This window comes from Heptranchias perlo, chromosome 15 (genome assembly GCF_035084215.1).
Source record: "Heptranchias perlo isolate sHepPer1 chromosome 15, sHepPer1.hap1, whole genome shotgun sequence".
NCBI classification, from domain to species: Eukaryota; Metazoa; Chordata; class Chondrichthyes; order Hexanchiformes; family Hexanchidae; genus Heptranchias; species Heptranchias perlo.
The window spans coordinates 13,061,443-13,084,961 of record NC_090339.1 but is presented as its reverse complement, the minus strand read 5'-3'; the positions used below and the strand labels follow the sequence as shown (position 1 = coordinate 13,084,961).

The 23,519-nt window shown below is 38.5% G+C and overlaps 1 protein-coding gene across 1 annotated transcript; it reads right to left on the bottom strand.

Moving 5' to 3' along the window:
* Positions 1-854: 854 nt before the first annotated feature.
* On the bottom strand, positions 855-23,466 carry LOC137332871 (integral membrane protein 2A-like). Its single transcript, XM_067996850.1, has 6 exons — positions 23,246-23,466; positions 7,912-8,046; positions 5,732-5,929; positions 4,238-4,348; positions 1,967-2,117; positions 855-1,793 (listed from the first exon to the last, which is right to left on the bottom strand). Exons 1-6 carry the CDS (start codon positions 23,315-23,317, stop codon positions 1,705-1,707), a joined length of 756 nt encoding a protein of 251 aa, XP_067852951.1. The 5' UTR covers positions 23,318-23,466; the 3' UTR covers positions 855-1,704.
* Between the last annotated feature and the right edge of the window lie 53 nt (positions 23,467-23,519).

Here is a 23,519-nt window from a genome sequence, read left to right as displayed (position 1 = left end):
GGACTGCAAGTCTGTTTGAAGTGGATTTATGCATCTTAAACCACAAAGCAATTAGCAATCTCTTGGCAAGCTTCTTCACTATCTGAACAATCTGCCTGGAAAAGAGGCTATCTGTGCAACAGTCTTCCGCCTATTGTTGCATGTTATTAGACTCCTACAAACTGGAAATGAGAAAGGTTGGGCTATTCTGGCTGGCAATCTCCCCTTTAAAATTAATCTAACGGCACTTATGGAAATAGGATTAAAATCACCAGGTACCGTTCACATAAGAGGTAATCATATGCTTGGACAGGTATTTGAAGGAATGTTATGTGGAAGTTAAATTGCAGACATTTTGGTTAAATGTGGCAAACTGGTACATCAATTCATGTGGGCAACAAACTCCTTCAATTAAATGGATTGGAACATTTCTCACCAATACTAGGGAATCATATCCTGATGTAGATAGTTGGAGTTTCTTTACATTCTTATTCAAGGCATAGATGTTATTCTGATAGCAGTTATAGATTGACATTGTATGACACAAATTGCAAGATATTAAAAGATCAATTGCTAGCCACTTCGGTCAATGACATACTACGATTTCAGGGTGGTGTAGAAGTGGTATGGAATAGTGGTTTCAAGCCAGCCTAATTTGAATAAGCCACATGTCCAAAAGTGACCCAGAATTAAGAAATTATGTAGAGTCCAAAAAGTTCTACATTAAAGTTACAGGTAGTGATTATGCTGTTGCAATGCCAAGTGGCTAGCATTTCAGTGTGCATAATATGACACGCAACTAACAGTCACACAACCTCCATTCTGGCACACCAGCTTTTCTGATTAACGTGGAACAGTGAAACAACAGGCTGCAGTAATTTTAAAGACATTTAATAAAAGGTTACAATACTGAAGTAAAACATTAAATACTCCACAGGGTTAGTAATTCAAATATAATTTATACTATTAGATATTCCCTTATTCAATAAATTTGCTGCTAAATAAACTATACCAATGTTATCCAATTTGGTAACTGTTCCAGATTTTTCCACATTGTGTCTAGTCAGATGAAATCAAAAAGAGTGAAGTTCTAAAAACATTAAGGGTACAGAATTTAACTTATCTAATTGTAAGCATTAGAAGTAACCACAGCTGATGAGCATTTAAAGCCATTTTGAAGTTTTTTTTCATTGAGTAAATTCTCAATTGTTATGCAATATTCAATTATGTGCAAACATCAAACTACTCCATGATACATCACAAAAAGGCAAATCATTCACTTTCAAACCTTTACATTATAAAATTGATAACCTCAATACAGTAGTTGCACAAGTTCTAATCCCACTATGCTGGTAAATGCCAATCCTGAAATGTACATTATGGAAGGCATTGCAATAAAGAAAAAAAAGTTAACTTTCCATTCCCTGACACCAGTATGTTACTTAATTTCCTTTTGAGCAGTCTGAATACATCAAGAATATAAACTACTTTGCAAATTTGTAAGAACAGATGTTGATAAATCTATTGAATAAACAGTGCAAACAGAAGCCGCATTTGGAAAGCCTTTTAGTGAAGCAACAGTATTTGCACTGGGATACAGACACTGCAAAGCAGCTAATAAGGCTTTCGATTGTCACACATTACTTATAGGTTGTTAAGTATACTGCACGTGTAAAGCTTCTACGGTCAGCTGGATGAAAACAGTATCTCTCCCCCATTTATATTTCATGCTTCACAGATCAAGGTATCAATGACAAAGTTATTTGCAAAATGTTTGATTCTGTGACAGTTTTCTGTTGAGCGTTTCTGGATGCCTATTGAAGTAAAAAAAAGAGAAGCTTTAAACCGATGAGCATAGTAGGCAATTTGAAAAACAGCAGTATAAATTCGCTATTTTATAGACAGCACAAATTATTGAATTTGTAGTTTGGGCATTAGTTTCCCTTTTTGCATCAAACCAGTAATTTTAACAGTAGAGGAACTATACCTTTCAGTGTATCTCTACGCTGCAATCTGTAGGTCTTTTTCCCTGCACAGAGCCGGTAGATGAAATAACCCAATTGGTCAACATTGTCAATACGCTCAGTCACCATCAGGTCTTCATGAACAAGGTAGGTCTGAGGCAAGTAGGCACCCGTCTGTTTAGAAAATAAAGTTCTTTTTCAGTCAGTCATTTTCAAAATGCTGCTTTAAATTTCAGTCAAATTCTACCTTATAACTGTTGAATGACTACTTGAAAGGATCTTCTCGGAGGGCGAATGATTAGTTTATTCACAAAATCCTGTTTAAAACTGAAGATTGTTCAAAATAACAGAGTTCAGTCTTGATCCCTGAACAATCAGAAATATGCAACTCAGTCTATTGCAGGAAAAATCCATGGAATAAAGAGAGCAAGCTAGAGCAAGAAATTGACTACTGTTGTGGGTTCAAATACACAGCTTCCCCATAAAAAATTTCTAACCTCATCCCAGCCAATGGAAGATGGCAACAGAGGAACCATATTCAGTCAGAGCTGCCTATGCTCATTGGTGGCCAGAGAGGAACTGGCACAGGCCCAAGAGCTGGTCTGCTGCCCATCCTATGATTGAACTGTGGACCCTAACAAAAAGTGGGGCAGAGAACAGTTTCAAGTTGTTCTGCAGATTGCCCAACCAAATTGTAGACAATAAAATGGAATCATAGAAAAGACTTGTAGTTGGGAGTATCAGACTGCTATTGAGAATAAAGCAACCTTCATTTGAGTATTGCTTTGTAATTACCCTTAGGTATTTACTCTTCTCTATAGCCAAGTTCACAGGGCCACTTTTTTTTTTAAAAATGCTTTTGTGCAGCAGCTCTGTGGTAGATCCAGACTACCAAATTACACAATGAAAGATGAAAAAAATATGCAGCGTCAAAGAGCCGTGCTCCTGATTTGATTACCAATTTCTCTTGAAGGCTGTAAATATTCCCCAATAGCTCAGTAAGTTGCTCAGTCACATAGACCAGGAATGTCAAAGGTTTGATCCCTCTCTGGTCCATGTGAAGTTAGCAGTCTCGGCTGTGACAGACAAATAAAAGCCAGAATCCCCCGTGACTGACCTGGCTTTTGCTAAAAAAGTGATGTGTGCATGGTATCATGCTCGCTGATATCACTGTCAAGCTCAATTCATTTGGGTGAGGCTCAGGAGAGTGGTACTCAAAAATGACTACTGCCCATAAATCCACATCCCAATAAAGGAAGAGTAAAAAGTACTAACTTCAGCTTTGATTCCCTAAAAGATGTGATTTAAAAAGTATATTTAGTAAACTTAAGGACTATAAAATATTCATGTAGATCTACTGCATATATTCAATCAGTACATAACTAATTAGCTGTGTATATACTTAAATGCTTGGAATTCATATGGGAAATTTCAATCTACATCAAATAAAGCAGGACTGCAACATGTGCTGGATGGTGCAGACAAAAGAACGTGTAGACAATTTCTGCATTGTGCAACAACTTGTACAAGCACTATTAAGAGACATGGTCATTAATTGCCTTGGGTTTTAACATAGAAAAACACAGACTGAAGCAAGGCGTCCATTTAACTTCAAGCCTTTAAAAGGTGCTGCCATGTTATTTTTGCTTGTATTTAAAAACATTTAAACAAAGGTTAAAAATACCAGTCTAATAGATGCATTTGTAAGATTTAATCTGGTGATCCTTTTAGTATCCACAGACATTTAAAATATGTTACTGAAAGGTATTCATTAAATGACTAACAAGTAGACTTATTGCTATCAATACTCTATTTTGCTTTAAACATTTTATTCTATGCAAGCATCACATATAAAAATGAACTTCAGTTTGTACACCAAGAGCTGGTTCTACTTATACAGGCTGATACAAGTCATACTTGCCAGCCTAACCTAACAAAGGCTCCCTGAACAATATTCATTCAAATAAAGCTTCCATTTCATAATGTCTCACAAATCAGAATCTGCTGATGCCAAATCTCCTTGGCCACTGAGCAATTTTTTATTTAAAAAAATCAATCCTTGACTTTATGCTAAACAGTGACAGTCTATCACCCCACCTGAAGACAGCCCAGTTACAATCAGCACTTGACCATGCCGCATCTTTTGAGCACCATCATTGAAAATCAATGTGGAACGATACCAGTAGCAGCACAGGTGGACCTAAGAATCCTGTATTGGCTGGGCTACGGTGAACAAATATAGTTTAAGTATAGTTTTCCTGGACGATACTGAAAAAGCATTTACTAATACCTACTGCAAGTCTCATGAACAGCTCCAGTAAGTTGCGTGGAGGCATGACAACAGAAGTATTCAGTGCAATCACATAGCAGTTATCCAAACTCAAATCAAGATAAGCAGTCAGGAGCTAAAAGCAGAAAACAGAAAACTAACTTGAGACCAAGTACACATTAAGCAATTTTAAAATATAAGTTTAGTTTTAACATTTATAAAATGTAACTGATTTATTAACTCTACTCCTCTTTAAATAATCAAAGAGTTGTAGACTTAATATTGCACTCTCACTCCTCAAAAGAATCTTTGAAGGGATTACAGACCACAGTTTGGCGACTCTTGATCTCTCATATCACCGGGCCAGCTGAAAATACTAAGCCCATTGCTTCTATTATTCCACATGTTTATCAGGTAACAAGATCAGAATACAGAACAAGCAACTATAGTGTGGTCTGCCCTGGAGAGGTAGTTGGGAGCACTAGTCCATTGTTTACCAAGTAATCTCATTTTCAGATTGTTAATTAGCCAAAATCTCAGTTGGACAAAAGGTTTGTCTCATCCATCTTTCTGTTAAAGGAATCTGATGTGCAGCAGTGAAAATTTTGTCTACAACTTCAGGTTTATTTCATTCTAAAACCACAAACTACCATGGAAGATGAAAGCAAATATTTAGTACATAGCTGGAGTTTCTCCTTCCCTTGTATCTGAAATGGAACACTAAAAACGTAGCACCAAAATAGCTTAGAGCATTCAAGCACTTTTTTCATAGTTCAACTGTTCCAAAATACAATGGAAATTTTATATCCAAGTACTGCATGAAATTAAATTTTTAATCTGTGCCCAGTGAGTCCCAATTAAAACCATTTGGTCAATGGACCAAAATACTAGTTCATCTCTATTGGAAAAATCTGTTATCTTTGTGTCAATCAAATGGAGCCTCAGACATAAAAATGTTGGACTCATTGAGATGCATTAGTAACCAAAATACTCATTAAAATTTAGAGCATGTACATTCAAACTTAAAATCCCATGAAACTGTAAACAGTAAGGGGAAAAAAGCCATTTTATCACATTATAGTAATGATATTTACGACAACATGAAGGCTGCTTAGTATAAACACAAGTTCAACAGCTGATTTTGAAAAAGACTTGAAATTAAAGCCATTAGAAAAACGCCACAGCTTTAGTATCTTATAACAAACCAATTCTGCAACTCATACTCACTGTACACACCAGATGCCCCCTAAATCCCAAGAGTCTATGATGATTTAAATTTCCCAAAGAAAAAAAGTTATACAGTAGTATAAATTAAACTCAAAAACAGCAAGGAAGCTTTTTTGCTCCAAAAAAAATTACAGATAATGTGTAGAGCAGCATGCACGGCTAATCAGTTGTTGAGCCAGAAGATACATTCTCACAAAGGATTAGCAAGGATTTTGCAATATCTCCTATTGATGGGGAAGCCTGCTTCATTTCACTGCCACATTTCTATTATGATTTTAAGATGTAAACTTACCAACTCAAAATCATGAATGATGACTGCTGGATCAGAATCTGCAAAATCTGGAACTGGGACATTGATCACTGCCACATTCTCATCCTCTCCCAAGAACTGCATATCTTCTGAAGCAAGAAAGTAAGGAGCCTCTGTTTCTGGGGCATATGTGAGGATTTTAGAATCCAAGTATCGCATTTCACCATGGAACACTTTGTTCTAATAGAGGAATAAAAAGTTAATTTTAAAGCCCACATAAAAATCAGTACAATTTTATTTTAAGATGGTTCCAAGTTAAGATGGTTTTGCAGATCAGGGATGTCTACAGCTCAATTTTCACAACTATTATGGGACAAAATGCTGTTTTGTTATTTCTGAAAATAAGGCATCTAGCATTTAAAGGAGTTGAATTTGACAAAATATTAGGGAGACTTCCCAACTGAGGACTAGCTTTACACTCTAGGCCATTTTAGTGAATTTAGCTACTGGCTAAAAGGTTTTATGTAAATTTAAATGGTTAAGAGTTTCAAACTTAAGTTCAGTTACATTTATCCCTAAAACGAAGTTCATGCTACTTAAACACCCACAAATGTTTTGCAGTGAGATCAGAGGTAGACTTAACCATGGCATCTCTTGTGCAAATTCACCACATGCACAGCTCCCAAAAAATTGTTATGTAGCAATAACGTACTTCCCTTGGGAAGTACAAAGAAAAAGATAGATTAGCTAATATCACTTTTGCATAGTTAAGGTTGCTCAAAAGAACCATTAAGCACAGTTTGCACCAAAACAAAAATGTCTGGTGATGCTCAAGAAGGTCTTACACATGTGTAGGCAAAATCAGAAAATACAACTCTTTAAGCAGTATTGTCATTAAGAGAGCAAGCATAGACTTGATCCATTGGATGTAACAGGTGGGTCACAGCAGTATAATACAAAAAATTATACATTACATTGCCCTATAAAGGCATTTACAAAAGTTGGGTTCCTTAAATGAACTAAAATTGCTTTGGTTTGTATTAACATCCATTAAATTGAAAGAGTTAGCCCCTTGTTCAGGTCAACTATTTCAATTTAATTTTGAAAGACAGTTCCGAATGTCCTTTTAAATAATTGCAATTCTTAAATGTTAATTAAGTTCCTTCTCAAAAATGTATCCTTTTTGTAAGGGAAAAAAGCAGAATCAATTATTAGATAAGTGTAACAAAATAGTACATTAACAAAAAAAAAATCAGATCTTCATTCCAATCCCTCAAAAAGAATAAATTAGTAACTTAAAATCAACCATTTGAAATGTCATGTATTGCTGTGTTTGTAGCTGGTGAATGTTTGATGTAAAAGTTGGGAGGTTAACATCTTTAGCTGCAGTCTTTTTGCCATAAACTATGCCGCAGAGATTGGTTAACATTTTAATTTGTATTCAAGCTTTGTTGAATGTGTGCTTCTGAAAGGTCACATAACTGCACTTTGTGGCAGAGAGGCAGAATCTGTTGTGCTTGCTCCAATTTTAAATTAAAAGCACTATACCTGTTTCCATTCAAAGCAGAATATATGACAAAAAGACTGCAGTTAAGGCATCAGCTTTCCAGTTTTTACATCAAACATTCACTAATGCATGCAATGCATGATATTCATTTCACTCTTGTTGCATTCAATTTAAATTGCTATAAAAGCAGCTAGCAGTGTCCTCCTATGACATTAGTGCCTTCATCCTGCAAGGGAAAGCACTCAATTGTTCTCATGAATTGGGCTTTACTCAACTTCACGAACTATAGGTCGAACTTAACATAGAACATCTACCAATCTTTAATGTAATAAAGCTTTATCTCAGCTCCTTGGATCACTACAGTAACAGCTAACCAAAGCAAGCACCCCTATAGACTAGCATTAGGTAGCTTTTAAGTGAGCAGGTGGTGGTCTAATAAAGGTTGTGATATATCACTGTTATTTTCTACAAAAGGTTGGTCTTTACAAGTTTCACACAAGTCTTGTGCACTGGGAAAGCATTCCCCGAAGTATTTCATTAAGACCCACAAAACATCAGAAAATAGGGGTGAAAAAAAACTAAAAACAATTCTTAGGAGTTTTTTAGCATTAGAACTCTGCAACCTTCTAATAGCTGAGTATATCTAGAAATTTCAGGTGTTCCATTTATTATACACACATTCCAAATTGCATAACAAATGCCTGGGGCAAGTTACCTTTGGCTCAATGAATCGATACAGACACGCTCCTCCAATTATCAACCCAGACAGAATGAAAGCCAGTCCAAGAAGCGTAAACAAACACCTTCCTGTGGAGTTATCTCCTCCATCAACTGTAGCAGCTTCTGCATCCTACACAAAATACAAATTGTGTTGGTTTAGTAAGTCACTTAAAAAGCATTTACCAAAACTCAGCAATTCATCCTCCAAAATAAATCTTTAAAATGGAGTTTATAAGAATGATCATCATGAATTTTTTTTTGTGCACAATTTACAAAACCAATGACAATTCCACTTTATACAATAGCAGTTAGTTTGGCCAAAGTAAAAAAAAATTCTGGATTCAAATTGTTTTTGAAAAAAAGTTAAATTAAGATTGTGTTATAATCTACAGCCCAAATATTGTATACTTGGCACTTTCTTTAAAAAACTCAGCCTTAATGTGGGTTGATTTCAGAGTCATAACTATTGGACATCAGGTCACAGAGTGGGATATAGCTTTAAATGGAAGCCACTTCTACCCACAACTAGGTATCAGTGTGAACTTTAAAGTCACCTTATAAGCCATTTCACAAGGAAATGCATGGAAACTACATCAGAAGCTAATATCCACATTGGCACCGATCAGCCTCAGTAACAGTTGCTATATAGAAAATGATAAAAATTACATCTGCAAAAAAAAAGCACAATTTTCTGATCTAAACAGTTTATACTAGCATCAGCCCGAGGAAAGAAAACCAAAGCTGATGATTCCTCTCTATGAACAAAAAGCCAGCCATTCTGCTTATAAAGTTATTACCAGATAGAACACTCATAACCTGCAACTATTAAACATTACATTTTAGTTGTGATCAAGAATAAAAAATAAACTAGTTTTAAAAATATTTGGCAAATTAGATCCTCAAAAAATTCAACAGTATAGTAAATGACCAGTTATTTCTTAAAAGGCACATGAGCTAATAACAAGGTTTCACATTTACTTAGTTGTTCCCCTAGGGGGCATGATCAAGAAGTTTGTAGACAATACAAAAATTGGCCATGTGGTTGATTGTGAGGAGGAAAGCTGTAGACTGCAGGAAGATATCAATGGACTGGTCAGGTGGGCAGAAAAATGGCAAATGGAATTCAATCCAGAGAAGGGAGAGATAATGCATTTGAGGGAGGGCAAACAAGGCCAGGGAGTACACAATAAATGGGAGGATACTGAGAGGTGTAGAGGAAGTGAGGGACCTTGGAGTGCATGTCCACAGATCCCTGAAGGCAGCAGGACAGGTAGATAAGGTGGTTAAGGTGGCATACAGGATACTTTTCTTTATTAGCCGAGGTACAGAATATAAGAGCAGGGAGGTTATGCTGGAACGGTATAAAACACTAGTTAGGCCACAACTTGAGTACTGCGCACAGTTCTGGTTGCCACATCACAGGAAAGATGTGATTGCACTAGAGAGGGCACAGAGGAGATTTGAGGATGTTGCCGGGGTGGAGAATTCTAGCTGTGAGAAAAGATTGGATAGGCTGGGGTTGTTTTCTTTGGAACACAGGAGACTGAGGGGAGATTTAATTGAGGTATATAAAATTATGGCGTGACTAGATGGAGTGGATAGGGAGGACCTGTTTCCCTTAGAAGGGTCAGCGACTAGGGGCATAGATTTAAATTAATTGGTCGAAGGATTAGATGGGAGCTGAAAAGAATTTTTTTCACCCAGAGGGTGGTGGGGGTCTGGAACTCACTGCCTGAAAGGGTGGTAGGGGCAGAAACCCTCAACTCATTTAATAAGTACTTGGATGTGCACTTGAAGTGCTGTAATCTACAGGGCTACGGACCAAGTAATGGAAAGTGGGATTAAGCTGGATAGCTCTTTTTCGGCCGGCACAGACACGGTGGGCCAAATGGCCTCGTTCTGTGCCATAACTTTCTATGATTCTGCAATTGCATAGATTTAAAATTATGAAGAAGAACTCCATTGACATGTGCGAGCACATGAACTATTCGGCGATACTAAGCTATACAGACCAAAAGATTCTAGGTTCAAGCCTTGTTTGTTCAGTTAGTTGACTGAAGCTAAACCACTACAATCGGCCTCAGTGAATCTGGGATAGAAGAAAGGAAGAAAAAAGTGTTCCTACCCCGATTATTACCCAATGACAACCTTATTGGATAGTACATTGCAGTCGTGAGGTAAGCTCTCTCTCCCCCCGAACCATGGTCAAACAGCCTAGGAACTTCAGCCATGGGCAGGGGAAGATGAGAAAACAAAAACAAGTTAAATTTAAGAAATGGTTTCAAGTCTACATATTAAAGTAAGCTATAAAACATGGAATAGAACAAAAAATGCAATCTCACTCAGTGTACAAATGACACTGCTGCAGGTCCTGTGTTGTGTATCCTACAAGAACCATTGAAACGATAATCTTCTGGTCAGAAGTGTATGTGACTGAGTTTTTTGGTTAAAAAAAAATCAAACATTGTTTGTGCCTCATGCAGTCTGTGCTGTTTTAACTCGGCTGCACCTGCTTCCTCTGTTGAGAAGCAAGGAAGTGGTACTCTGCCACAGCACAAACAAAATCTTAACTATCTCAGCAAGAAGTCTGACATGAATTCTATATAAAATGCACATACAAAAAGTAAGTTTACTACTTTGTTCACTATCAAATAGGTGAAAAAATTCTGAATTCTTTAGGGTGAAAAAATTCTGAATTCATTTCAAATTTTGTGAACAAAACTGATACAGCAGATCTATACATAACTCAATGGGGGTGAGAGAAGCAATAAAAGTGAAAGGCTTACACTACCAGCTGCAGTTAAGCACTGAACTCAGCTGTACAACACTTCAGCCAAACTGGTAGATCAGTACTGAATTATCCACGGTCTACAACATTTTTGCACATCAAGATTTGAAATCAAGACCAAAAATATCATTTGACATCTCTGCACTTATTTTATCCCAATGGGAATAGTGAGAAAGAAGTATATTTCATGCCAGGAGCATTCAACTTGGGTTTTTCTGTTGATTTTAGACAGCTCTGAATTATACCAGATACAAGGTTCGTAGTAGAGCTTGCAACCACTGCAGGGCTTTTGGACAATACTCCCAATTTAAATTTGGTGACTCATTGACTTCAGTACAATATATGCTTGCAGATAAGAAGTGTGAACCACAATCTAAAGTCTTGATTATACTAATAATCCCTTAAATTGTAAGAGTGCTTAGGTCAAGGCTCAGATTGAATGCAATTGAAGTGTAGCTTGGGGTCCAAACGTGCAGACAATTCTAGCAAGCTGATACAAGCCACCTTAACCCCAAATAAAAATAATGAAAGGCAAGGCTACTTTGAATTCTGAAAACCCTAATCGACAGAACATTTGGCCACATGCATCCATCTTTATACACGTTACAATTGTATAACATCTTCAACATAACAAGACACTTCATAATTGGGGCCAGATCCAAGCAGGAGAAGTGGCTGAAGGATCTTTTGAGGAAATAGCTTTTAAGTTGCTTGAGCAGCAAAGTGGAGTTTAAGGAGGAATATCCAGAGTGCATGTAAAATAACTGGCTTCACCACAAGTGGTGGCTATAGGAAAGAAATGTGTGATAGACCAGAGTTAGAAGAGGAGGATACAGGCATGGATGTGGAACTGGGGGAGGCTGCAGAGGTAGGGAGTAGCAAGGCTGTGAAAGGATTCAGAAGATTTTGAAGAAAATAAATGGGCCAAGGGACAAGCCAAGGGAAGCGAGAAAGGATAGGAAGATAGATGAGCAGGATTGTGTGTAGGAAAAGATGGGCAGTGGAATTCTATAACGGCTGTTGGAAGCTGAAGCAGCCCAGTTCCCTAGTATGTTTGATTTTCTTGCTCCCTAACTGCTCTATGCACTGCCATTGCTGCACAAAGTGGAGACCAGGGAGAGGCAGAGTCCAGAATAGATGAAAACAGAAAAGGAGTAGGCAAGCATACTGCAGACTGAGCTGCAGTACAGTACAATGACTCATTTATAACACTTACCCCTTAGTTTCAACCCCCCAATCACCTCTTAGCATATACACCAGAATTTAAAGCACATACAGGCTACCTCATCTGTTTAGATGGTGAAGCGTATTAATGACAAATCAACTTGTAACGGTGCAAGAAACTGGCACAATAAGCTCAATGCTACCCTGAAGATTGTTCAGCCAAGTAGATACCAGAGTTGATGTCTGAATTTATTTCTCCATCACTAAGACTGCATTGATAGAACTTGATTTTTTTTAAAAAGTGTTAATGACAACAAATGGAAGAAAAACTGTATTTGCAGGACTGGATGGTGCTAAAGATTAGACACAATATTTTTTTAAATTCTGTTAAAATCCAGCCTAGCCTGATAGGTTGGATTCTACTCTCTGGCAGCAGCAAGGGTCTCGGTGACAGTTTGGACAGTCAATCTATTTCCTGGTGGGCATGGGCCTAAATCAGAAATCTGCCTCTCATTCAGCACTATATTAACAATTTCATTCAGAGACCACAGGATATCTGGCATGGAACATGACATATCAACTGCAGCGTGGGGTGCGCTTTTGAAATTGGGGAAGAAGTGAAACCTAACCATGCTAAACTTGGCTCAAGTACTGACAATGAGTGCTCCATTCCCAGCAAAAGCATGCTGCACTTTGAGCACAAGGTACCAAAAAAAAATAGAAGCCTCTAGACAAAAAACAGATTTGCTCCATTTACTTTACAATTTTTAATAACAGCATTCAAATTTCAAGACAATATTACTGCCTCCAGAAGCACTCAGACCCACTTAAAAACATAGGATTGTTGTACTGTTACTTACATCACTCTCATTAGTCTTTACACTTAATTTAGCAGTTCTGAAATATCAAGCACATGAAAACTAAACTGCATGTATGCTCAAGACTTAAGTACAGGAAGTAGAAACATTGTCTTTAGTTTTCTATTGATAAACTGGTTAATCCAATTTTCACATATTGTAAAATGTTACAGGAAACAACTCATTGAAACCTGCAGGCAACTAAAACTATCAAAAGCTCAACACCCCTCCCCCATGAATTATCTATGATGTGGAGATGCCGGTGATGGACTGGGGTGGACAAATGTAAGGAATCTTACAACTTACTCACTCACCTGACGAAGGAGGTAAGCTCCGAAAGCTTGTGACTTTCAAATAAAACTGTTGGACTATAACCTGGTGTTGTAAGATTCCTTACATGAATTATCTAAGGGAGGACACTTAATCCTTTGTGGAGATACAGAACTCACTTCTAGGATAAATGTTACTGTAGTTTACAAAATCGTCACCAAACTCACTCAACATTTAAGTCCTAATACGAAGGTACACTGAAGGAGACACATTCTACAATTTATTTATTTTAATTCACCAGCATGAATTGTACACACCAGTGAGCACAATACTGCACCCAAGTTAGAAAGACCAAAAATCTACTGGTACTGATGTCTGGAGATTAAGTGAACAATACATCACGCCTTACTGAGCTGTCATTAGGAATTTAGCAAACAGTGCCAAAATTGTGTGTATTTAAGCACATTTTGTAAATACACAGCACTGAATTTAAGGCAACTTATGTATAAATTACAAGGCCTAAAACATGCTTAACTCAGAAAATTAATTCACTATTCAAAAATTTCAGGCAGCTGGAGGTACGTAAAAAGTAATTCCTGACCAGAAGTTTAAACTGAGAAAACAGAATATAGGAGCAGGAGCAGGCCATTCGAGCCTGCTCTGCCATTCAGTTTGATCATGGCTGATCCTCTATCTCAATACCATATTCTCACTCTCTCCCCATACCCCTTGGATCCTTTTGTGTCTAGAAATCTATCTAGCTCCTTAAATATATTTAGTGACTTGGCCTCCACAACCTTCTGTGGTAGAGAATTCCACAGGTTCACCACCCTCTGAATGAAGAAGTTTCTCCTCATCTCAGTTCTAAATGTCCTACCCCGTATCCTGAGACTGTGGCCCCTCGTTCTGGACCCCCCCCAGCCAGGGGAAACATCCTCCCTGCTTCCAGTCTGTCTAACCCCGTCAGAATTTTATATGTTTCAATGAGATCCCGTCTCATTCTTCTAAACTCAAGTGAATACAGGCCAAGTCGACCCAATCTCTCCTCATACGACAGTCCTGCCATCCCAGGAATCAGTCTGGTGAACCTTCGCTGCACTCCCTCCATGGCAAGTATATCCTTTCTTAGGTAAGGAGACCAAAACTGCACACAATACTCCAGGCGTGGTCTCACCAAGGCCCTGTATAACTGCAGTAAGACATCCTTGCCCCTGTACTCAAATCCTCTTGCAATGAAGGCCAACATACCATTCGCCTTCCTAATTACTTGCTGCACCTGCATGTTTGCTTTCAGTGACTGGTGTACAAGGACACCCAGGTCCCTTTGTACATCAACATTTCCTAATTTATCACCATTTGAATAATACTCTGCCTTTCTGTTTTTCCTTCCGAAGTGGATAACTTCATCTTTATCCACATTATACTGCATCTGTCATGTATTTGCCCACTCAACTTGTCTAAATCGCCTTGAAACCTCTTTGCATCCTCCTCACAACTCACTATCCCACCTAGTTATGTGTCGTCAGCAAACTTGGAAATATTACATTTGGTTCCCTCATCCAAATCATTGATATATATTGTGAATAGCTGGGGCGCACGCACCGATCCCTGCAGTACCCCACTAGTCACTGCCTCCCACACCGAAAAAGACCAATTTATTCCTACTCTTGGTTTCCTGTGTTAGCCAATTTCCAATCCATGCTAGTATATTACCTCCAATCCCATGTAATTTAATTTTGCACACTAACCTCTTATGTGGGACTTTATCAAAGGCCTTCTGAAAATCAAAATAAACCACATCCATTGGTTCTCCCTTACCTATTCTACCAGTTACATCCTCAAAAAACTCCAGTAGGTTTGTCAAACATGATTTCCCTTTCATAAATCCATGCTGACTTTGTCTAATCCTGTTGATATTTTCTAAGTGTCCTGTTATCACATTCCTTATAATAGGGAAAATGCTAGAGTCTACTATTGATCTTAGGCTAACTGGTCTGTAGTTCCCTGTTTTCTCTCTCCCTCCTTTTTTAAATAATGGGGTTACATTTGCCACTCTCCAATCTCCAGGAACTGTTCCATAGTCTATAGAATTTTGGAAGATGACAACTAATGCATCCACTATTTCCATGGCTACCTCTTTTAGTACTCTGGGATGCAGATTTTCAGGCCCTGGGGATTTATTGGCTTTCAGTCCCATTAATTTCTCCAGCACTATTTTGTTTTACTAATACTAATTTCCTTTAATTCCTCCTTCTCACTAGTCCCTTGATTCCCTAGCATTTCTGGGAAGTTATTTGTGTCCTCTTCCATGAAGACAGAACCAAAGTATTTGTTTAATTGCTCTGCCTTTTCCTTGTTCCCCATTATAAATTCTCCCGTTTCTGACTGTAAGAGACCTACATTTGTCTTCACTAATCTTTTTCTTTTAACATACTTGTAGAAGCTTTTTAAAGTCCACTTTTATGTTCCTTGCAAGTTTACTCTCATACTCTACTTTTCCCCTCTTAATTAATCTCTTGGTCCTTTTTTGCTGAATTCTAAACTGCTCCCAATCCTCAGGCTTGCTACTTTTTCTGGCAACTTTATATGACTCCTCTTTGTATCTAATATTATCCTTAATTTCTTTTGTTAACCATGGTTGTGCTGCTTTTCCTTTCGTGCCAGAAAGAAATGTATAACTGTTGCAATTCATGCATTCGTTGCTTAAATGTTAGCCATTGCCTATCCACCGTCATGGCTTTTAATGAAGCTTCCCAATCGATCATAGCCAACTCACTCCTTATACCTTCGTAGTTACCTTTGTTTAGATTTAGGACCCAAGTTTCGGATTGGACTACTTCACTTTCCATCTTAATGAAGAATTCTATCATGTTATGGTCACTCTTCCCTAAAGGACCCCGCACAAGATTATTAATTAACCCCTTCTCATTGCACAATACCCAATGTAGGATAGCCTGTTCCCTGGCTGGCTCCTCAATGTACTGGTCTAAAAAAAAAATCTCATACACTCCAGGAATTCATCCTCCACAGTATTATTGCTAATTTGGTTCGGCCAGTCTATATGTAGATTAAAGTCACCCATGATTATTGTAGTACCCTTGTTACATGCATCTCTAATTTCCTGTTTGATGCGATCCCCTACATTACCACTAGTGTTTGGAGGCCTAAAGACAACTCCCACCAGTGTTTTCTGCCCCTTGGTGCTTCTTAACTCCACTCAGACCGATTCTACATCTGGATTTTCTGAGCCAATATCCTCTCACCATTGCTCTGATTTCATCCTATACTAGCGCCACCCCACATCCTTTTTGCCTGTCCTTCCTAAATATTGAATACCCTTGGATATTCAGTTCCCAGCCTTGGTCACCCTGCAGCCATGTCTCCGTAATTGCAATTACATCGTATCCATTTACATATATTTGCGCTGTTAATTTGTCTACCTTATTACGAAAGCTTCGTTCAAATACAATGCCTTTAGATTTGTCTTGTTAACATTTTTAGACAGCTTAACATTTTTTTGTAACCTTTTGTAAGGCTCTGATTAAGTACCCCTACAATTCAATTGTTGAGACTTGCCAGAGTGGTGTAGCTTCTTAGAGGCAAGAAATTTTAGCAGACCGTCCCCACGATGGAAGCTCCCCCGCAGCACTAAGATTTGATGAGGTCAAAACAAATCAGTACATTTAAGTTAGTTACTGCACACAGATGATTGACTAACTTAAGGTTAGTACAGGCGGTATTAAAAGGTACTGTATAGACCTGTTTAGAAATCTTTGGTTACCTATGACATGCTGTGCAGCATCAGCCATGTCATCTTATCTCCTAATCCTCCATAAGCTTTCTGCTACTCTAACTGCTTCCAACATTTCTTCTTTGCAATCCACCTCTGTGGCACTGCTGTCTCCTGGTTCCACCAACACCTGTTACAATAAAAACATTCCATCTCCAGATTCCAATGTATTCATCATTTACCTGCTACTCTTTAGTAATGTTATCTAGAACCACAGGGTAAACTTCTGTACAACTCTTCAATCAACCTCAAATGATGTGCTATCCAACTGTTTGGTTGACGAGAAGAATGGACAAGCACAAATTTCCTTCAGCTTAATGCTAGCTAAACTGAAGTCATCTTCTTGGCTATTGCCACCACCATGTTTCAGGCCTTGAGATCAGCAGCCTTCCTGGCCAAGTCCAAGTGTGGAACCCTGTCACACTGCTTGACTGAGCTGAATTTTCTTCCTCATGTCCATTCTATTATCAACACGGTAACTTTGTCTGCTCCATCAGTGGATGCTTGATCTCTGCCTTCTAAAACTCCCTTCCCATTCCCACCACCTCATCTCCTCCATTCCCTCTTCCTAAAATCCTACTTCTCTCCAACTGTATCTGCCTCAATCTTTCCAACATTACCTTCCTTCCCTCCTGCTCAGCACCCTGCTTTTCACTCCAATCTCTGAAGCACTCAGGCATGAGAAACTCAATCTCATTACAATTACCTGCATATACTAAAATTAATAAAAGGCAGGGCTGGCAATTTCATTTTGGAATAATTTTACTGTTACTCCAGATAAGATTTTTTTTTAAAGTGTTACAAGGGAAACTTAAACTTTAGTTTATTTTGATGGTAGGCCACATCATTGTAAAAAGTTATGCTAGAGTAAGAATTTACTTAGACAATATTCCAGAATGATTCCCTGTAGGGCTGAGGGCATATATCAGCTCAAAGTTATATGAAGCCTTTCTGAAAATTATTGATCAAATTATTTAAAAGATATCTTTCAATTTCATACATTACATAATATATTCCTTTGGTTCAAATTCAATTATAGCTATGCCACACTAGTCTATATTGACTCCATTTTAACTGAAAAAGGCAACTCAAATTCACAACATCTCAACTACTGCATCGCCACAAACACATCGGTTTTTCACCAAGCTACAGGAAAGTGACTGGCCTTTTCCTTAAAAAAGTTCTATTTATTATACCTACAAATAATTTGAATCTAGAGCATGTAGGCACTGCAGAATAAAACCTAGAGTTAAAGAGTTTTAGTCTAGCTATATTGGATCACACAAGGCATTTTGTAGAAGAAATCAAATACCATCGCACAATTGGAAATCAATTACAAGAATATGCAGCATTTATAATTCCAACTGCACTTCAAAGCATCATATCTGACTAAGACAATTAACTTCATGTTATATGTTCACATTTTTTCTTACAGACATCAATGGTGGCTCAAGTGTGAAATGAACCAGAAGAAAACTGCTTAAGTGACACTATCTGATTTAAGGTTCTCAAAAGGAAAACATGATCTTGAACCATAAAAGTGAATTAAGAAAATTTGGTGTAATAATTTGGAAAAAGATAGAATAGTTACTTTGTGAAATCAAAACATCGTCAGACCATTCAAATTAAGACAGTTTATACAAGTGGAATTAAGCAGTGAGGAGGATGCAAAAGGATATCGACAGGTGAGTGGGCAAGCAGGTGACAGATGGAGTATAATGTGGGGAAATGTGAAATTATCCACTTTGGTAGGAAGAATAGAAAAGCAGAATTTTTTTTTAAAAAGGAGAGAGACTAAGAAATGTTGTTAGTCAGAGGGATTTGGGTGTCCTCATACATGAATCACCAAGTTAACATGCAGGTACAGCAAACAATTAGGGAGGCAAATGGTACGTTTGCCTTTATTGCAAGGGGGTTGGAGTGTAAGAGTAAGGAGGTCTTGCTGTAATTATATGGGGCTCTAGTGAGAACACACCTGGAGCATTGTGTACAGTTTTGGTCTCCTTACCTAAGGAAGAACATACTTGCCTTAGAGGGGGTGCAACGAAGGTTCACTAGATTGATTGCTGGGATGAGAGCGTTGTCCTATGAGAGATTGAGTAGAATGGGCCTATATTCTCTGGAGTTTATAAGAATGAGAGGTGGTCTCATTGAAACATATAATATTCTTAGAGGGCTTGACAGGATAGATGCTGAGTGGCTATTTTCCCTAGCTGGAGAGTCTAGAACTAGAGGTCATAGTCTCAGGATAAGGGATCAGCCATTTAACACTGAGATAAGGAAAAATTTCTTCGGAGGGTTATGAATCTTTGGAATACTCCACCTCAGAGGGCTGTGGATGCTCAGTCGTTGAGTATATTCAAAACTGAGATTGATAGATCTTTGGACACTAATGGAACCAAGGGATATGGGAATAGGGCAGGAAAGTGGAGTTGAGGTAGAAGATCAGCCATGATCTTGCTGAACTGCAAAACAGGCTCAAGGGGCCATATGGCATGCTACTATTTCTTATGGAATTCTGGACAACACATACAATACACTTCACAAACAGAATTTCATGTACTACCAAGAAGAAATGTTAAAAGCACTTGAGACTATTGCAACTCTTTTTTGACTGCATGAAGATACAAATTCCGAAGTTTACTCTCCAGTATATCAATAGCTGGATTACTCCAATTGCAAAATAGTCAAATATTTATTATATGCAGCTTTAAATGGAAAGAGTTTAAAAATTGAAGCTTCAAATAATGAAACAGAGTTAATGTCACAACTCATGAGCTTTCCCAAAATCCTGTAATGAAGAGATGTAGCATTTTGAAAGTACTATTATGTTTGCATTGTAATAGGTACTTGCTAGTGTTCAATTCTATTTTCACATGACAAATCCAGCAATAAATGTTGCGAAGTATTTCTTTGCTATTGGCTGATCAACATCAAAAGCAGGCCAATATACATTCACAGGACTAGCAACAGAATCCCCAGCTGTACCACTAACTTATGATTTCTGGGCTCCTGTGCACCCCCATCTCCAACTTCCTTCACCGCACCATCAGTGGCTGTTCCCTCCCTCCCACTTTTGGTCACCTGTCCTAATATCTCCTCCTTTAGCTCGGTGTCAATTTTTGTCTGATTAAGCTCCTGTGAAGCGCCTTGGAATGTTATACATTAAAGACACTATATAAATGCAAATTACTGTTGTTGAAAGAAGCTGGTTACTCTACTCCAGCTGGCCTACTCCTGTTCCTATTCTTTTGACTTCAAGCACATTACCAAACAGTATCCTTTAAGGGGAAACACCAATTTCCAGTCAGAAAAGATATTTCATCAATATTAGTTCTAAGTAGCAACTGATTTTTTTTCTACCAATTAAAAAAACCACAAGTGACTGCTGCAAGATTAGCAGCTTTTTCTTATCAGATCAGAACTGCATGACAGTTTGAATCAGCATTCTAATTTCATTTTCAGTATAGGATAGCTAGAAAAACTGGAAACTCAGCTATAATTTATGAAAACATGTATGGAATTGTAGAGTCCAATGTTATAGCATTTCTCCAAGTATAATATCCAGCAAGAGCAAGCAAACCTACCAATTAGAGGATAATCTAACAATGGCTGAAGATTCAGCAAATTCCGAAGCCAGTGCAGTTACACATCATGCTTGAAGATTTGGGCATTGCTTTAGGATCCAGAAGCTCTGGGTTGTTGCAAAACCTTCATTTATTCTATTTGCCAGCAATAAACAGAGTAATGAGATAAGTAGCGATATAAAAAGTTGGTGACTGTTCACTAATGAAGGTGCCACCTTTAAATGATGAACACATTATGGAATTGCTTCCAATAGGATGTAAACAGGGTGGGAACTCAGTGAGGCAGTTACTTAAATTATGTCATAATTTTCAGACTGTCAGCTAGCAGAGAAACATCTAGTACTGAAGTGGTACATGTTTGAAACTTATCTTTCTTGTATAGATGAATTGAGAAAACATGTATTAACTGTCAAAGATGGTAATGGTAGAATTTTGTGTATTGGCCTGAAATGTCCTTTCATCAGTAGCATTGAGACAATGATATTCAACTACAGGCAAAATTGCTTCACCTCAATTTAAATTTCTAATAAAATCAGAGGAAAACCCAAAATAGTGATGACATGCAACTTAGATAACTGTACTTCAAGAGGTCCCATTGTATTTACATCCCATTGGAAGCAATTCTATAATTTAAATCAATTCCTATGCTACCCAATCTGGTCCATTTATACTGCAGGTTAATCTTCTTTTGAGAAACAATGCAGTTCAGTCCAAAGTATATTGTTGGGGAAGAAAGGGAGGAATATTCAACAACTGACCAACTTTGGAGCAAAACTCAAATGGGAAGTACATCATTCCAGCATGGACATCGCATTTCAGAGCAAATCCAGGCATTAAATGTCAATCACTGCAAATCACAAACTGAAAAATAGGCTGCAGATAGGGGTTTTTGTTCCACCATCAGAAAGACAGGAACAAATTCAACAAGGAAAACGAGTCACATTCAAAACAGAATATTTTCATCAACCACTATATAAAATTCACTCAATTTATACAAGTAACAGGGAATCCATCTGCACAAAATGTGTAATCCAAGCAATAAAGGAAGTGGCCATTTAAGTGAAAATTTCACAATGGGAAAATTTTTGAATCAGACAAAATGCACACTAACAGCTTTTTGCTGACATTAGATTATGCTTTTTGTTTTGAGTAGCTAATGATTTGACTTGTCAGCAGCAGCTAACATGAAACAATGATTAAGAAAGCACACATCAACAGTTTTAGAAGAAACTCTCCTACACATTATTGCATAATCTAATTAGGCTACAATGAATAAAAAGGCATACTTATTTTTTTTGGGGGGGAGGGCGGGTTACCATAAAAGGGAGTGCTACCACTTAAAATGGTTATATAGACTTATATAGACACATTCGTTGCTGCCCACATTATTTATAATCACAGCTTTAAATGGCATTTAAATCTAGAATGAGGCACTACTGCATTATTGCATAGAAAGGTAGAACACAGCATTTAATTAGGAACATTGACAATACAAATCCCACAAATGTATTCACACAATAATCTCAATATAAGACAGAATTCCACCCCCCCCCCAGTGGTTTCAAAGCAGTGGCACCTTTGAGTTAGTTATTCCCAAAACTCCATCTGATTTATATGCTTAATATGAGAAAAAATAAACTTTAAAAGTATTTCCCGTCCCTCGATCAGTTCCCTGCATGATTACTTCCTTTAGCGGAAGGAAAAAAAAGTGAACAATGCCACCTCAGAATCCTGAGCCTATCTACTCTGCACCTAATTTTAAGATATATTTACAGTACATTTTTTAAAACAGCACCATAAGAATCTGTTAATCCCAGCAGCAATTAAGCAATTTAAAAAGATTTAATGGCAATTATACACTCCAATGGAGGTGCTCTTGACAAATATCAAGGTATTCAATTTCAATCTCACCATTATACAATATAAGGGTATCTCCAGAAGATACTACAAATTTGAACTTATTCAGCATCTCCTAATTGCTTCGAGTTGCCACTTTTCTGAGATGTGGAGATGCCGGTGATGGACTGGGGTTGACAAATGTAAAGAATCTTACAACACCAGGTTATAGTCCAACAGTTTTATTTGAAAATCACAAGCTTGTGATAATCTCCGAAAGCTTGGCGATTTTCAAATAAAACTGTTGGACTATAACCTGGTGTTGTAAGATTCTTTACACTTTTCTGAGCACCGAAGGTTGCTTCAACCCATCGATGGGTGGCCAAGGGTTTAATTACTAGGTATGCATTTCAGTGCTTACACAATAGCCAACCATGCAAAGCGGTTATGAGCTCACCAGATGATAGTAAACAGCGATCTGCAAAAATACTGAACGAGGGGAGAAAAGGCCATTTAAAAATGTGTTGGGACTTCAACTGCTCTCTTTCGCCCAAATCGAGTAGGAAGGCTTAATAAATTCAGAGTGGAGTAAAATGGCCAGCCTGATCCACGACCATGAATTGAAGTTTACACATAACGCAATTATTTCTCCAGCTGCATTCGATACAACTGGCACCAGGCAAGTTGAGGATCGGTACAGGGCTCAGCTCAAGTTGAAGAGAAGCCGCTGGAGGTCAAAATACAAATCCGCAGCTCACTCCGGGGGGCGGCGGGGGGGGGGGGGGGGAAGCATCGGCCGCGCAGTTTGGATGGAGACATAAAGCGACTCGCCTCCCGCAGATCGCCGTGAAACGGGAATGGGGAACGATTGGCCATAGCCCGTGGTCCCGGCGAGGGGGCAGGGGTGTTAGTGGCCTGACCTTGGCCGAGTCCACCTCGGCGAATGCCCACGGTGCAGCATCCGGAGCTGCGCCATTTACCGGGAAGCCCGTGCCTTCGCGCGGGCCACATCTTCCTCGCCTCCGGTCCAAACTTACCGGCTCGGGCACCAGGAGAGCCCCTTTGGCGCCCTTCTGGGCGACGGGCGAGTTGAATCCGATCTTCACCATGTCTGCGGCGGGAGGCTGGCACTCTGGCTGCGGGGCTCCGACTCTCGGCCGCTGTGACGCACTCTCACTAACGGTTGCTCGATCCCGCCAGCTGCCGCGCAGACTCGCTCGCCTCGCTCTAAAAATCTCGAGCACGCCGCGCAGACTCGCTGCTCACACACTAAAACCTCGAAGCTGTGACGCAACTGGCTCGCACGAACAC